At 42.3% G+C, this 18,562-nt stretch overlaps 2 protein-coding genes across 2 annotated transcripts in view; both read left to right on the forward strand.

Annotated features, from left to right (window-relative positions):
* LOC126418730 (fatty acyl-CoA reductase 1-like) overlaps nucleotides 1-18,562 on the forward strand; it is a 498,968-nt gene that overhangs the window by 19,152 nt on the left and 461,254 nt on the right. The window lies entirely within an intron of this gene.
* LOC126419724 (fatty acyl-CoA reductase 1-like) overlaps nucleotides 16,035-18,562 on the forward strand; it is a 35,296-nt gene continuing 32,768 nt past the window's right edge. Inside the window, exon 1 of the mRNA XM_050086904.1 lies at nucleotides 16,035-16,154. Coding sequence (XP_049942861.1) covers nucleotides 16,035-16,154 — 120 coding nt within the window. The remainder of the gene's footprint in view (nucleotides 16,155-18,562) is intronic.

The raw sequence follows: 18,562 nt of genomic DNA on the forward strand, positions 1-18,562 counted from the left end.
GTTCAAAATCTGTTAACTCCCGCAGTGTGACCACAATCAGCTGAGTACGAACAGCAGCTCGGCCAGTGCACTGCCCTTTCGTACTTTGTGTACGTGATACTAGCGCCGTCTGTACAAGTGTCTATCGCTATCAATTGACTTTTGTTGCTTCAGTGTATATAAGAGAGCATTCGGAATAGTGGCCCCTCAGAATTTCTTTCTTGAAAACTCTTAAGACTTTTCAAGTAAAACAAACGTTATTAACACTTGACGTCTATATTTTTGTTTTTTCTACATAGTCACCCTGGCGATCAATATACTGCTTCCAACGAGAGACCAGTTCGTTAATACCGTTTCAGTAGAATGATTGACATTGTTGACGAAGCCGCAACCATACCTCTGCTTGCACCACTTCATGACTGTCAAAGCGAAGCCCCCGTTGGTCTTCATTAGTGTTTTGAAACAAATGAAAATCTGATGGTACCATGTCGGGAGGTTATGGAGGAAGATCTATGACAGTGTACCTGACGCCTCAGTTTGTTGCAGATGTCACAGCTGCTCGTGTATGGTCGGGCATTGCCATGCTGAAGGGGAGGCTTCTCCCTGTGTGTAGGAGCTCATGTAGAATAGCTTTTTTATTTAAAAAGCTTTAAGAGTTTTCACGTAAGATATTGGTGTTTGCAGCAGGGCCATGTATATTTCGGGGCTGTTGTTTTAGCGGTAAAGAGCGTGCGTTCAAACCGAGAAGTCGCGTTATCGAATATCGGTCGGACCACGGATTGTTCCGTCTTCGTTTCAACCTATGATAAATCTCTCAGCGATCTGAGAAATCGCCAGAAATGACACATGTTTAAGATTTCACTTGAAACTGCAGGTCCCCTTTCCCTTGTTGGATAACTTGGGCTAGATTAGGAACAGTCAAATAACCAAAGTGTCGTCCAATAGAACGACTTGAGCCAGGCTATTTAGCCAGTTATTATTTTTTTATTATTATTATTGTTATCCATCCTCCCACTCTACACGTCACATCTCTGTTGCAACATGTAACATATATGCCCAAAGAAATACGTAAGTGTATTTAAGAATCCTGTGTTCGCTGTGTTGGGAATAGAATGTGCCCAAATTACTTAACACATGCCTGTGCAGATTTTGCTCCAGGCGAGGGTACAACTGTAGTGGTGGGGCTCCATTGTGATCGATCACAGTGTGGTAGGGGTGCTGCAGTCCGACAGCTGAATCCTCCACACTGATGTGCATCACGTATAACTTGTAAACTATAGGGAAGGGCACGTAGATAACGATGGGGGTCTATAGTGGACGACTACCGTGCGGTAAAGACGAAAATAGTGGAATCCTGTCGACAAATATATACAGTGCAAGAAAAGAAAAAGAAGCATCACGAAGGAACCATCCGAATTGGATGAAAATCGGTATATGTGACATACAAGTACATAAAAAGAAATGATTACAGTTTCAGAAAAATTGTAGGGTATATTCAAGAGAAAGGTTTTTTACAAACTAAATAAGTCAATAACGCATTCGTCCAACTCTAACCCTTGGGCAGCCAGTTATTCGGCTTGGCATTGGTTTATAGAGTTGTTGGATATCCTCCTGAGGCATATCGTGCCAGCTTCTGTCCAATCGATGCGTTGGATCGTCAAAGACCCGATACGGTAGTGGGCCCTGCCGTTAATGCTTGAAGCATTCTCAATTGGGGAGAGCTCTGTCGACCTCTTTGGCCAAGGTAGGGTTCGCCAAGCATGCAGACAAAAGGTACAAAACCTTGCTGTATGGAGGCGGGCATTACCTCACTGAAACGTAGGCCCAGGATGGCTTGCCATGAAGGGCAACAAAGCAGGGCGGAGAATATCGTCGAAGTACCGCAATGCTCTAAGGGTGCCGCGGACGACAGCGTAAAGGGTCTGGCTGTGAAATGAAATGGGGCCACCATTCCTGTTGTCAGGCCATGTGACAAGTGACAATCAGGTTAGTCCTGATTGGATTCAGGATTTCCTAGAAGAAAGAACACAACATGTCATTCTTAACGGTTCAAAATCTGCAGATGTAGAGGTAATTTCAGGAGTACCGCAGGGAAGCGTGATAGGACCTTTATTGTTTACAATATACATAAATGACTTAGTTGACAACATCGGTAGCTCCGTGAGGCTATTTGCAGATGACACTGTTGTCTACAAGAAAGTAGCAACATCAGAAGACTCGTACGTACTCCAGGAGGACCTGCAGAGGATTAATGCATGGTGCGACAGCTGGCAGCTTTCCCTAAACGTAGATAAATGTAATATAATGCGCATACATAGGGGCAGAAATCCATTCCAGTACGATTATGCCATAGGTGGTAAATCATTGGAAGCGGTAACGACCGTAAAATACTTAGGAGTTACTATCCGGAGCGATCTGAAGTGGAATGATCACATAAAACAAATAGTGGGAAAAGCAAGCGCCAGGTTGAGATTCATAGGAAGAATTCTAAGAAAATGTGACTCATCGACGAAAGAAGTAGCTTACAAAACGCTTGTTCGTCCGATTCTTGAGTATTGCTCATCAGTATGGGACCCTTACCAGGTTGGATTAATAGAAGAGATAGACATGATCCAGCGAAAAGCAGCGCGATTCGTCATGGGGACATTTAGTCAGCGCGAGAGCGTTACGGAGATGCTGAACAAGCTCCAGTGGCGGACACTTCAAGAAAGGCGTTACGCAATACGGAGAGGTTTATTATCGAAATTACGAGAGAGCACATTCCGGGAAGAGATGGGCAACATATTACTACCGCCCACATATATCTCGCGTAATGATCACAACGAAAAGATCCGAGAAATTAGAGCAAATACGGAGACTTACAAGCAGTCGTTCTTCCCACGCACAATTCGTGAATGGAACAGGGAAGGGGGGATCAGATAGTGGTACAATAAGTACCCTCCGCCACACACCGCAAGGTGGCTCGCGGAGTATAGATGTAGATGTAGATGTAGTATACTACCACCGTGTGGGACATCTTAAGACACGTATTTTCTGGTCATTGGGGTTCAGTTCGAACTGTGACTCATCACTGAAAACAATTATGCTGCAGTCAATGGGATTCCAGACTGAAGACGTGTCTGGAGATGCTCCAGACAGGAGGGTGGAGGAGATACCAAAATATCGCCCGCCACACGGTCCGACGATCTAGGTTGTTGGTCTGAGGCGACATTTTATTTATTTTATTTCATATGAGACCATTTGGTTCTCATCCGCAACAGCTTTACAGGACAGTGGTATGTCGAGGATCCTGTGCGCTCTGTTTCGTTGTCGTTTATACTAAGTTATCTTGGGTTTGCATTTCAGCAAGGTAATGCCCACCCTCAAACAGCCAGAGTTTTTGCAGCTTCTGTCTCTGGCCTTGCCAAGTCTTATCTTGGCCAGCAAGGCCGCCGGATCTCTCTGCATTTGTCAGCTTTTGGGAGATTATGCACAGGGTCCTCCCACAATCTCTGGATTTTGACAATCTCACACGCCATTGGACAGAATTTAGGAGGATATCCAACAACTCCATAAATCAATGTCAAACACGAATAACTGCTTGCACAAGAGCCAGTGTTGGACCAGCGAATTACTGATTTGTCCAATTTGTGAAGCTCTTCCTCTTGAATATAATGCCCAGTTTCTCTGAAATTTTAATCGTTTGTTTGTACACCGATCTAAAATCCATTTTAGTGTTATCTTTGTAGTACGTCGGTATTTTTGTACTTTCTTTTGAGTGTATCATTAAAACTGCAACACACCACCTGTCACTTATCTGGTTTTGGCGTGTGTTCACCACAGCTAATTGACTAACAGATGAACAGAGAGTGCAAAACTGCGGCAATATCGAATAACGCAAAGAAAGTAATAAGGCCCTGTGGCTCGTGATTGAACTGCGGTGGCAGTGTTGACATTAATTGTTTCAGAATTGATCACTTTTAATTAAAAAGGGGTGCACATTGATGTTATATTCAGCCATTGAACACCTAACTCAAATGTTGAACATAAAATTAAGAAAATGACTTGGGATTTCAACTACTTGATTGAAAACAGATGCAGTCGATTAATACAAATTTATTTTAACTCCCGACATTCCATCATCATATTACATGACTCTCCTATCAGGCAGTGGTAATAAATTGCGTTTACGTGGAGTAAAGCGCGATAAATCAAAATTAATTCCTATCGACTGACCCAGGCGTAATGCGAAGTGCGAGAAGAATTCCCCAATACACGGCCCATGAAATCCTCGTGGAAACTTTGCCGACGTGATCCAACAAATTAACGTGGCCTAATTCAAGCCGGAGCGGGTACAATATCACCGAATTCAGCGTGGCGGGGCGTCGTCGTTGTGAGGACGTCGGCCGGCCTTGTGGTCCTGTAAGGCTGCGCTCGTGTATTCACTCCTAGCTGTCTTGCTCAGTACGTAGCTGAACCAAAACTTTCTATCTCCAAGCTCAATCGTTCCATTTGCTAAGTCCTAAACTGCAGAGATGCTCACTCGCTCTCAGGCAAGCTGAGTCAAGAACGCCACGTCCGCACTCTAGGCAAGCTGGGAACGGAAAACCACTATGGAGACTTCTCCCAGTCCGCTCTTCGCCTCAGTTTCCCCTCCAGCAATATCACTTACGCCAATTGCAGCGCAAGTCGTGTTAATTATGCCTCACTTCCCAGCGCCAACTAATGCCTGCTCTGGGAAGTGAGCAATTTCCCACAAAATTTCCCTTCCTCTCAACGTCTGCTATTTATCTCCTCCCAGGCCACCCATCAAGGTTAGCGTCTGCACAAAACACCAACTTTTCCGGAATTCTGGCTCCCGGGAAAGTAATTTAGATTCCTTGGTCCTACATTCCTATTGGAGGCCGGCGTATTTAATTCTGTCGCTCTTCACCTGATTTACTTCAGACTCTACGGACCGTGAATTCAGCGTGAAGTTGCTATAGTCACGAAAACGCATATTTTGGCCTCTGTTGACCGCTCCACCATAGCTTTGCGCGGCTTTCTCGCATGTTTCACTGAAAACGGGACGACGGACATTTATCAACACGCGTACAAGTTCTCCGTCTGCTTCCCGGTACACCAGCATGGGGTCAACAACCCACTCACTGTCACTCATCTTAAGGCAGCTGGAGGCCGCACCCCGTTACCGCTTTCTCAGAGCTTGAACCGCCCTAAGCTGCCTATTGTCGCTTGCCTTTGCCGCTCCCCAGCTGGCCACGTTCATCTCTGAATACTTCCCTGGGATAAACTAGTCTCCAGTAAATCGACGCGTTTCCACAAAGTTTTCATGTCGTGTGAATAACTTTACATCACCTGACATTAATTATTCCAATACGTCCATACTATACCCTCTACAAGATGCATTGTGCCTCAACGTGAGTTAGGTGATCTTTAATGACTTCATGTAAGGGGCATAGTTCTTGCCATCTTATAAAACCAAGGCTATAACGAAAATATAGCTCTTCATTGCAGTATCGAAAAAGAAACGCGTGAACAAAGAAAAAGGGTATAACTTGACTCAATAGCCTAATTATTCTCAATGGAGCAATGATGTTTCAACGAAACGGATTAAGTAAGGATGTGCGAGTATTCAGAGTATGAGACATATCATCAGCATCTCTCTACCCTTCTACATCATTCTTTTGTATTATTTATTCAATCCCAGAGGACATTGGTTACTCTGCAGGATAAAAGATATGGAAGAAATAGCCTTCGATTCAATGACTGAAGCGTTATTTGCGTTAATAACAGGGTTTCTACAGCATTTATAAACGTCATTTATTTTATTACATTCTAGAGTTTGGGGCTAGCAAACTGGTACATTATAGATACAATCGTCACAGAATTAAGTGTCACAAAAATCGTGCGAGTATTATCAGTCTTGTAATGGGTATGGTGAGGTACACAAGATATCATCTAAAAGTGATAATTTGGGCAGATAAAGATTACCTGTATTACATACTGCGCACTCTATGTCACGCAATTAATCGCACATTGGGCAGTCATATCGACTACCAGCTGCTGTGGACAAGCTGAGTGAATATTAGTATTCCGCACAACTGGTGGTGCGCATATCAAACATATCTTTTCTCTAATAAGTCCTTGACAGCAATGTGAAATAACATGAACATAAAAGGTACTGGCAGACAAAGGTGGAGCCACTACCCACACAGAAACTACCAATGAAATAAATTTAAACTTGCTCAGAAACGCATTTGAACTACCTACGACTGAATATTTTCAAATCACTCATCCCTGCAGCTGAAATTTCCAAAAACTTGGTCACACACTGATGGGTCGAAGTTCACACAAAGAATTCTCATCAGTGTACACCCTCCCCACAGATTTAGTTTATTCTGTAGCTGAACTACGACGTCTCAGGCCTGATTCTATTCACTCGTAGATAGATCACATGCGTTTCTGAGCCAGTTTAAATTTATTCATGGTTTCTTTGTGGGTGCCGAGCAAATTTTTTCTGCCGACCTGGGTGGCCGAGCATTTCTAGGAACCGCGCGACTGCTACGGTCGCAGGTTCGAATCCTGCCTCGGGCATGGATGTGTGTAAGGTCCTTAGGTTAGTTAGGTTTGTTCTAAATTCTAGGGGACTGATGGCGTGTGAAGTTAAGTCCCATAGTGCTCAGAGCAATTTGAACCATTTTTTGAACACTTTTTCTGTCAGCACCTGCATCTGGTCACAGTGTCACCACTAGTAAGTGCTAGTTCAGTGCAGTGCAGGTGTCAAGGAGATATTCCTCAGGATGATGACAGATTCGAGCCCTCCCATCGGCACCATTAAGAAGGTATCGAGATTCAGCAGACCATGCAACTCTCTACCACTGTGTCATCTTATTGTACCGATGGTAACATGCCATTTCAGTCATAGTTGCTGATGTCATGATATTAATAGTGGCAAGTGCATGGGTTGCTTGACATTAGCAAATGAAAAAATGCCGTAGAGGGCAATGTGGGGTGAATATGGTGGGCGGTCCAAGATGGCGATGATGTGTTTCGCGAATATTGCCTTTACCGACGATAGGAATGTGCTAGCCTATTGGCACTAGTTTCTGTGCAAAATTTTTGCATATTAAATTATTCATGCGAAACTTGATGTACCGTTTCCCTGTTAATTCCCGAAATTACAGCAGCAGTTCGAACGACCAGACAACAATTTTTATGGCTCAGTATACCAATTTTCCTTTTTTGATTTTGAGGGTCGTCCAGAGCGTGGATCGCTATGAGACGTCTCATGTCCTAACTTAAAATTTCTGAACTGCTCGAAAGCTTGTGTTTGCAATAAACATTCCGCACACTGCCTTTACATGGCATGAGCTCCTGCAACAGTTTTCCTCAGTTTCGCAACAAACTTAAGGTTAACTAGTTGCTTCATCTGAGCACATTGCGTTTTCAGCCAATACACTAATGCAAGCACTTCAAGGCCTCACTGCGTCAGTGAGACTGAATGACGTAGAACAGCTTAGGGTGGAAGAAGCATCAACTGCGAAAAATATGTTCTAACCTGCTGTAGCACAGTAACTCTGTGCTTGTGTACGAATAGCGTTATTTACAATGGGTATTTCATAAATAATATACCCACTTTTTCTACTTAAACTTTTATGGTTGTTCTTCAGTATCTCTCTACAGTCATGCAGTATACTCTCCCTGCTTCTGTATGACTGAATTCCGACGTCAAAGAAGCTCTGGTATTACACCCAGGACACCACTTCTGTTTATTTGTCGAATGGCTCGGGTAGTGATAATACAATGCACTTCCAAAGAAAGATAAAGACATTCAAGCATAGGTTTTTTCAACTTCGGGAAGAAGTTTAAGTCTGGTGGACTGGTGTCCGCGTTGTAGGGAGGACGGTACAACTCTTCCCATCTGTATTCGCATAATTTTTTGGCTGCAACAGTGCCGATACGCGGGCGAGCAATTTCATGGCCGAGCCTCGAGCAACTGATGTTGGGTTTTGTAAATCTTATGCCCAAGTTTTATATGAAGTTACAGTAATACACTGCTGTGACACTTGTTCGACTTTTGATTCTACCTGTCATGATGTTTCGTTGGTGATTCAGCTTTGATTCAGCGCTTCGAAATTTTTTTGGACTTGGAGAATCTGAAGGTCTCCACTCACTGGACTGTGATTTCCACTCTGGTACAATGCCTCTAATCCACTTTTCATCAATAGCGACAATTCGACACAAGAATCCTTGACCTTCACGGTCGAATCGTTGTTTCAGGAAGGTTGCAATTTCCTGGTGTTTCTGTTTCTCTTCAACAGTCAAACAGTGCGGGACCCATCTCGCAGAAATTTTTCCCTTCTTCAAGTCGTTTGTCAGAATAAAGAATACTGATGTTGACAGAATTCCCGACGCTTCAGAGAGCTTCTTCAGGAGCATGTGCTACAAGTTTCACACTTCGTTCATCACATTTTTGGTCTTCCAGGTCTTGGATTATCGTCTAGGTTCGTACGACCACCACTGAAACCGAACTTCGGCCCTCTGTAAAAACACTACAAACTTCACTTAACTCACTGTGGATTTCTGTCGGGTTTTCGCGAACAACGTTTAGATCTTGGTGTACGACCTCTGGTTTTCAACAGCCACAATACGCGAGACCCCTGCAGGATCCATTTCTACATTTGCCAATTTTATTTTAGAGTACACAGCGAAAAAACGAAAACAAGTGCTTCTTCCTCGAGTTCCCAACCACATCTGACCTAATATTCACTGTCGCTGCATTAGACAATCCACAGTAATACCAACCTGTGCGTTGCTTATAAAATGTCCCTCGTAATTCCCAAACCTTGTCAGTCAGGATGTTGGAGCAGAAGAGCGACGACCATTTTTCAGGGGTAGGTACGCTAGGCTGGCTCAGTGGGACTGCCCAGGGTGCTGAACATGGACCCTGCAGGTACAGGAGCTGACTGGATTTCGCTGTGTTTCCCGGACCATGTGGCCACGACAGAAAGTCAGCTCTCAGGAGTCCAGTCAGCCAGTATGTAGTCAATGATTCCTGGATAAAGCAGTGGAGGCTGCGCCAAATGTAGTGCTTTCACAGACACAGGCCGAGCGTCTTTTCGGTACCCTGATGTTGCGATAATCACAAGTCGATCCCGGGAGGCTTAAATACCGCTGCCTGGCACAGACTGTGTGGTGAAAATGGCGTTTCTGTGCCATGTGGAAATGACTCGGGTGGATTCCAGGTGCAGGTGTCACCACACAGAAGGTGAGAACTGCCACACAACGAGGGATTTCTCTGTAGACAGGTCGCCGTCGGCTGTTAGTGGCTATGGCGATCCAGTTACTACTCTGGCCTCCCGAAGAGGTTTGTGCCATTGCACTATTAAGCAGGTAGCCATAATGTTGGACTTATCAATGTCTGACCTAAATGCACTGAGTAACATGGATGTTTTTTTTTTGTTTTCCATGGAAGTGTAAAGAACATAACTTTTTAACTTGGCGCCCGCTACGATTATAGATATCACAATGATTCTTTCTTCTCTCTTCCGATATTCAGTTAAACAGAAACGTATTTTCATTCGTTTTGTTCCACTGAAGTACACAAAACGAGAATTTGGCTTCTGTTTCCTTTGAACAGTCGTCTGTTATTCTCCATATTTCTCTCTCACTTCTGAATTTATCTCAGATATTAGACGTGCATTATTACTTTCATGATTATCATTTTTACACAATCATTTTACATTCCGTAAGGAATAACAAGTTTATAAGTATGATACATGTAAGTATTAATAAATGGGAGGGTTGTACGGTTTCCTTTAGCACCACACCTGAGTATATTATCTTCTGTTTTCTACTTCCTTACTTGATTTCAGGTGGAAGATTGTGATTTTCCATTCTTTTTTGACTTGTATTTGTTGAACTACAGTACCTACACATTTGTACAAAATTTAAAAAACGCATAGAAATATCAAAATAGTAAGGATCTGTACAGTTTAAGCTTATTATAATTGTATCGACACAGATGCATAACCTAACGTTAAAAAAATCAGGACAAGACACCAAGTGTAACCGTAAAACAGTAAAACAGGAAACAACTCATCCACAATTGAGGAATATACACACATCATGAAATAGAAGTACTGATGTAACCACTGTTAGCGAAAAGAATGTATAAACATGGGCGGCACAGCTGTATAACATTAAATATGTACTTTTGTGTTTGGATATCTTCGTGACACACAACTGGTATTCATACTGGGAGGGTCACTTTCATCTTCACAAGATGATTGCATTTTCGCTGTTCTTGGAAAAACTGCAATAAAATGAGTTGTTCACATCTCCTCCTTTTTTTCCTGACATTCGCAAAGAGTATTATCCCTGTACCTATGCAGTGTAAAGCGGGAAATAGCTGAACCATGGCTGGTAATCAATCTACCTCGGTAATTGTCGACTTCCTGCTCGCCTGAAGTTCGCGATTCCTGAAAGAGTTTCTGATTACTGTTTGAATCTTTGAGAAAAGCTGGACATTGTATCAGAATGAAAGGTGTTACTCGTATGCCCACTACTTATCGCTATTTTTTCAGCCACACCTTGCCACAGGAGGGTGGTAGACTGCTCTTCATTACAGGGCCAGCTGCTTTGGTCTCTCTCATCACCGGATCCACGTTGCTGTTGTATCCAAGACGCGTGTAATTGTTTTGTTCTGTAGTTTTTCCCTTAAAATGTTGAGGATTTGGATGTTCATTTTACGATCCCACTTCGGATTTTCGACTGATTGTCTAACCTGCCCTACATCATTATATGCTGTCGAGCTAACTGAATTATTAGAATATCGTGTTTGCAACTACATGCAGTTACAATTTTGCTTGAAATATGAGGGCTATTTGCTGCAGATGATGTTTGATTTTTCCTCTGCACTGGTTGTTACCACTGTTTCCATGTTTCATTGAATGATTCAGCCGGCCGGTGTGGCCGTGCGGTTCTAGACGCTTCAGTCTGGAACCGCGTGACCGCTACGGTCGCAGGTTCGAATCCTGCCTCGGGCATGGATGTGTGTGATGTCCTTAGGTTAGTTAGGTTTAAAGAGTTCTAAGTCCTAGGGGACTGATGACCACAGATATTAAGTCCCATAGTGCTCAGAGCCCCTTTGAGCCCTTTGAATGATTCCTTGTTGTAAAAATATTGATTAGGTTCTTACATTATAAGGTCTTGAATGAATTAAATATTTTAGATTTTCCTTGTTTCCATGATTTTTATTCTGCTAGAAATAGATTCCTCGATGTTCAACATAATCTATTATGCCAAATTTTGTTCTCTCCACAACATACATAGCCTAAGCGTCTTGCATACAAATCCAGAACGTAACTGCTTCTTAGAAGTATTGTATGGCGACGTCCTTCGGTAGATGTTGCAGAGTAACTCAATGACTCACAACATATAAATTTGTCACGTGACATCATTTCACACAGTGAGTCCCAGTTCTGTCATAACTATTTGTGTGAAATTCCAAACTGCAATGTTTTCTCGTGGCGAGATGCAGCGTTACGAACCTTTAAGTTCTCAAAACAGCTGTGTAGAAGGTAAAAGTGCTAGTATTGTTGCAACAGGCATTATGGCGGTGAACGTAACAGTACGCGGCTGATACTTGTCGGAAAATGGCACTACAGGAAAATTCAAGTTTTGCGAGTCCTCCAGCGTTTGTGGGCGCGAATTCGTTGAATTCGACCCGAATACCGAGAGGCAGGCTCGTGGTTGCTCCTCAATGACGACACTCCACCCCACAAAGCGAAAATTGCGCAAGAGTTTCTGCACAGCGGATGGATCGCTGTGCTGGGTCAGGGAGCGCATTCGCCGGATTTGGCCCCGCCTGACTTCTGGTTTTTTCCGAACTGGAAGATGGCAATGGAAAGACACCATTCCGTTAACGACATCCAAGAAAACTGTACTGTGATATGATATGCATTTAAAAAAAAGAGGCAAGTGACTGTTTCAAAACATTATTGAATTATTTCTGCTACGTTTTGATTCGGGGGAAACTACTTTGGAAAAATAGTAATTTTCTGAACATAAACAGAGATATTTATTTTTCATAGTGACAGTCCTACCGAAACTGGGAGACACTGTGTACTCATAGCAGTTAGGTTACTTTCCTCCATGTAGTTGTTGTTGTGGTCTTCAGTACAGAAACTCGTTTGATGTAGCTCTCCGTGTTACCGTATCCTGTCCAAGCTTCTTCATCTCCAAGTACCTACTGAAACCTACGTCCTTCTGAATCTAGTTAATGTATTGATCTCTTGGTCTCCCTCTACGGCTTTACCCTCCACGCTGCCCTCCAAAACTAAATTGTTGATTCCTTGATGCCTACCCACCGATCCTTTCTTCTAGTCGAGGTGTGCCACAAATTCCTCTTCTCTCCAATTCCATTCAGTACCTCCTCATTACTTACGTGATCTACCCATCTAATCTTCATCATTCTCTGTAGCACCACATTTTGAAAGCTTCTATTCCCTTCTTCTCCAAACTTTTTATTGGCCATGTTTCACTTCCATACATGGCTGCACCCCATACAAATACTTTCAGAAATAACTTCTTGACACTGAAATCTATACTCGATGTTAAAAACTTCTCTTCTTCAGAAACCCTTTCCTTGCCATTGCCAATCTACATTTTATATCCTCTTAACTCCGACCATCATCAGTTATTTTGCTCCCTAAATAGCACAACTCATCTACTACTTTGTCTCATTTTCTAATCTAATTCCCTCAGCATCGCCCGATTTAATTCGACTACATCCCATTATCCTCGTTTCGATTTTGTGGATGTTCGTTTTATATCCTCCATTCAAGACACTGTCCACTCCGTTCAACTGTTCTTCCAGATCCTTTGCTGTCTCTGACAGAATACAATGACACTGGCAAACCTCAAAATTTTTGTTTCTTCTCCATGGATTTTAATTCCTACTCCCAGTTTTTCTTTTGTTTCCTTTACTGATTGCTCTATATATAGATTGAATAACATCGGGGAAAGGCTACAACCCTGTCTCGCTCCCTTCCCAACAACTACTTCCCTATCATGCCACTCCACTCTTATAACTGCCATCTGGTTTCTGTACAAATTTTAAATAGCCTTTCGCTCCCTGTATTTTACCCCTGCCACCTTCAGAATTTGAAAGAGAGTATTCCAGTCAACATTGTCAAAACCTTTCTCTAAGCCTATAAATTTCGTAACGTAGGTTTGCCTTTCCTTAATCTATCTTCTAAGATACGACGTAGGATCAGTATTGCCTAACGTGTTCCAACTTTTCTACGGAATCCAAACTGATCTTCCCCGAGTTTGTCTTCTACCAATTTTTCCAGTCATCTGTAAAGAATTCGTGTTAGTAGTTTGCAGCCGTGATTTATTAAACAGATAGTTCGGTAATTTTCACACATGTCAACCCCTGCTTTTTTTGGGATTGGAATTATCATATTCTTCTTTAAGTCTGAGGGCATTTCGCCTTTTTCATACATCTTGCTCAGCAGATGGAAGAGTTCTGTCATGGTTGCCTCTCCCACGGCTATCAGTGGTTCTAATGAAATGTTATTTACTCCTGGGGCCTTGTTTTGACGTAGATCTTTAATGCTCTGTCAAACTCTTCCCGCAGTATCATATGTCCCATTTCATCTTCATCTATGTCCTCTTCCATCTCCATAACATTGCTCTCAAATACATCGCCCTTGTATAGACCCTCTGTGTACTCCTTCCATCTTTCTGCTTTCCTTTCTTTGCTTAGTACTGGTTTTCCATCTGAGTTCTTGATATTCGTGCAAGTGGTTCTCTTTTCTCCAATGGTCTCTTTAGCTATCATGAGGGTAGTATCTATCTTACTCCTAGTAATATGCACCTCTACATCCCTACATCTATCCTCTACCCATCCCTTCCTAGCCGTTTTGCACTTCCTGTCGATCTCATTCTTGTATTCCTTTTTGTCTGCTTCATTTAGTGCATTTTTGTATTTTCTCCTTTCATCAGTTAAATTCAGTATCTCTTCTGTTACCCAAGAATTTCTACTAGCCCTCGCCGTTTAACCTACTTGATCCTCTGCTGCCTTCACTATATCCTCTCTCAAAGGTACCCATTTTTCTTCTATGATATTTCTTTCCCCAGTTCTTGTCAATCGTTCCCTAAACCTCAAACTGAAACTCTCTACAACCTCTGTTTCTTTCAGTTTATCGAGAGCCCAGCTACTTAACTTCCCGCCTTTTTGCAGTTTCCTCAGTTTTAACCTACAGTTCATAACCAATAGATTGTGATCAGAGTCCACATCTGCCCCTTTCCTCCATATAAGTTATTATACCTCTTATTACAACTATATATTGTTAAAGTTGTAAATAATAATTCTGACTTCGGTTGTCCAAATACAGCATTCTACCGAGTAGTTTATGAACATATTTCAATTTTATTTCCTTTGTATGAACAGCAGAGAGCAATTATAATTTCTTGTTACTAATAAAACTGTTGGTAATAATATTACACTTTGGAATTTTACAAAATAAATGTTGTCTGATACTTGACATAATACATTCAATGGAAAGCTCATTTTAAAATAGAACAAAATATTAAATAATAAGTAGTGGTCAAATATGGTCATGAAAAGTAATTATTATTAGCTTATAGGGATATAAGTGGCTTCTAATTTTATCCATTGAAGCCACAAAATGAGTCCATGGTCATATTGTGACACTTTATTTTACAGGCCTTTCTTCATCGCACAAACATTTAGTACCACTTTCGGGTACTGCCATCTTCAGATCTGTTACAAACGAAAACAGGGAGTAACCAACTAAATACAACTTTGTATGTAAAGGAAAGTAAACAGTCAGCTGTTACTTCTCTAACATCTCTCTAAAGATATTTTTGAATCAAAATAAATTTAAACAGTGTCCAGTCCTATCATAATTATAATACATTTGTTGAGTACTAAAAACAGATTATGAAATTAAAATTATGTCCAAATTTGTGAGCCTCTCGAATTACTGTCGCTTCTGCAGTAAAACTAGAACGACGCAGTCGTTGTTGTGACAAGTAAGAAAGCATATTCGTTGCAGCTCTCCACCCTAGTCTATCCTATGCAGACTCCTTCACCTCTGCCCAACTACTGTAGCCCACGTCCGCTTGAAGCTGCTTAATATATCGAAGACTTGATCTCAGTCTACAAATTTTGCACTAATTCCCCTGCCCTATCTTCGCCGCTTTACCAAACTGACTATTTCTTGACAGCTCAGAGTGAGTTGTATCAACCCAATTTCAGTCAACTTAAAGGAATCTTGTCGCCACTTAGATGCAATACCTACTCATTAGCTAGTCCATCCAAACACGTATTCAGTGCTTGCCCATTTCTTTTTTTGTCAGAAACATTTCTCCTTCTTCTGCCAGCGAATATTTAATTTTTTTAGAGCTTCGACTATGATCAATTATTTTAGTGTCCTAACAGCAAAATAATCTACCAATTTTAGTCACCCATTTCCGCATTTAATTACATCACATAGCCTAATTTAATTCGACTACAGACCATGGCTTGTCTTTTACTTTTGTTAGCATTCATATTATATCTTTCTTGCAAGACACTGTTCACTCCTTTTCAATTCTCTTAGAGGTACTTAGCTGTCTCTGACAGAATAACCAAACCATACAGAAATCTGAAACTTCTTTGATCTTTTCACTGATTTTCCAAACTTCTCCTTGGTTTCTGCTCTGTGTTCCAGTTGAATAAAGCTGGGGATAACCTAAAACCTTTCGTCACTGCCTTCTCAACTACTGCTCCCCTTTCATGTCCTTTGAAATTTACAATTGCAATGTAGCTTCTGTGCAAGTAGAGAACAAACTTTCCCTGATGTATTTTAATTCTACAACCTTCAGAACTTCAGATAATGTATTCAGGTTTGTAGCTTTTCCTGATACCATGTCCTCATTTACAGGAAACAAAATATCCAATGGTTTCTCTGGGAAGAGAGGATGTGCGTTCAGGTCCCCGAGTGCCGCAGTGGTAGGGCAGCCATTCGGTGCTGGTGACGGGGGCCACCAGTTTCCTGGGGATGACCATCGTGGAGAAGCTGCTGCGATCCTGCCCTGACATTGGCACTATCTACGTGCTGGTGAGACCCAAGCGTGGACTGGACCCCCAAGAGAGGTTGGAAGACTATGTGTCCAATGTGGTGAGTGTCCCTGCTTTTCCGATGTACTAAGCAGGTGAACCAAAACGCTATGACCACTACCCAGTGGAATACTGATGTTTCAGTATTTACATGGCGCTGTGGGAACATGACGGATTATGGAAGTTTAAGAGGCTGAATAGAGATAAATGGCAGAGTACAATCCCGGTGCAAGCACAAATTTCACTGAACACACTGTCTAGGTACATAGTTTAATATGGTGCCCTACTGTAGACATCCACCATGTTTCCTGTGTCGACCCAACGAAATAGTCAATTACGATTATGATGGGCACAGGATCACCGAGATTGCACTGTGAAGCAATGGAAGCGTGTTGCCTAGTTTGGTGACTCACATTTATCGTTACAGCAGGTCGATAGTCAGGGCCAGATACGCCACTATCTTGAAGCATAGCTGTTAATAACATGTACCATGCCTCATATGCAGCCTGGTAGGGGAGTTTTATGCTCTGGGGGACGTTCACCTAAACTTACTCAGGATCTTTGGTGATAATGTAGACCACAGTGACAGCTGTCGACAACGTGAACATTGCTGCGAACCGCCTGGATCCCTTCATGCTTGATGTCTTCCCTGGGGAGATGACATCTGCCAGCAATCACATCAGAAGGTCAGAATCGCGTTACAGCGGGTATATGGGCATCATAGTGAATCCATGTTGATGTTGAGGCCACCAAAGCCGCCAGATATTAATGCAATAATGCACGTGAGACATATGTAGGACACTATTGGGTGATAGCTAAGTGCCCACAGAACACCGGCCCATAATTTGTAGAGATCACGATGCCTGTGCATAGGCATCTGGTGCCACATATCTTCAAAAACCTACCAAGAATTTGCAGAATCCAGCTCTCACTGAACTGCTGCTGTATTGCATTGCAAAGGTGATTCAGTACGCTATTAAGACGGTGGACATAATGTTTCGCCTCTTTATTGTACCTTGTGCAGTAGTGCTCGGGCGGACGCCACTAATATATGCCAGGATCGTCGTTTCAGGATGATGGGCAGGATGAGTGCCTGCTACCAGTTGCTCAGTGATCGTAGACCAGACACGTACTATTAGCAACATCGTAAAAATACAAGTGATAAATTTCCCACAAAATGATAGTGCACTATACTTTTTAAATCGGCCCAATCCTACATCTTAAAACATATGGCAATCTGCGCATAGCTTGTACGGGGATGATTTGTTCTACCTGTTGCATTGTCTTCCAGTTACTATCCACTCCCTTATATTTCCGGGTTGGCGCCGGTAATGATGGTACAAGAGTTATGTGTGCCTGAAATGTACAGACAAGCCCCGACATGTCTGACTGTCATATGAATAGGATGTTGTAGCTTAATATTCAGTGGTGAAGTCATTTTAATTATTTGAGAAACGAGGTGAGGAATTTCTTTGTTTCTCCGTTCATGGTGTGCATGCTCATCAACATTACCCAATGCCTATTTGGTAATCAACTGCCCTTGCACTGTACTGTCCCACTTGTTCGTGACATTATAGGGTCTTTGTCTTTGCTTTCTACACCTATTTCCATACCTTCTGCAACGTGCTTGTGAAGGGCTTCACATGCTCTGAATTCATCCCCACTCTAAACTTACTTAACATGAATAATGATGGCATTTTATGGACGCATACTGATTAATATGATCATAGGCCTTGTCTTTTCCTACTAATACGATGTGATACCTTATGGTAACAAGGTGTCCCAGTTGTTATCATGGCTATTCACATAGTGACTTGAAGTTTTTCTTATTGTCCTAAGCACTGGCTCTGTTCCTTCACTAGCCTGTAAATATCCAGTGCTTCTCCTCAATTTAGCAATGTGCGGTAGGTGACAAAGCTGTTTCACCAGTTCTAACATAAAATTGGTGCTATGATTTGTAATTAATTTTTCTGGAACACTGAGCTTCAGAAATAAATTTTTTACTACTGCCTGTGTCGCTGTGTTGGGTTGCTGATTTGGGATAGCTTCTAGCCCCACGTAGGCGGAAAGCCAATCTGTAATGATCACTACATAGCGATTCTTTGCCAGAATTTTCTCAAAATGCCCCAAGATGTCCATACCAATCACTTCAAATATCTTATTAGCTACAGGTAATCTCTACAGTGGAATACAATGATGACTCAGTACAGGTCAGTATGCACATGGTGCACAGTTTTTCACATGCTGCTTGACATCCTGTTTGCGCATATGCTACCAGTAGTGATTAGCTACCTGCCATTCCGCAGTTCTTTGACCCCCCCCCCCCCCATGTCCTGATAACATGTGGTCATGTGCCTTTCTCGGTACACCCTCATGCACCATGGCTTGCAATGTTGTCTATGTTTTGTCTTCTTAGATAACACACAGTTGTCCACAATGTACTGTGTGTGCATTGGAAATAGGTTACGT

This window comes from Schistocerca serialis, chromosome 9 (genome assembly GCF_023864345.2).
Source record: "Schistocerca serialis cubense isolate TAMUIC-IGC-003099 chromosome 9, iqSchSeri2.2, whole genome shotgun sequence".
Lineage (NCBI taxonomy): Eukaryota > Metazoa > Arthropoda > Insecta > Orthoptera > Acrididae > Schistocerca > Schistocerca serialis.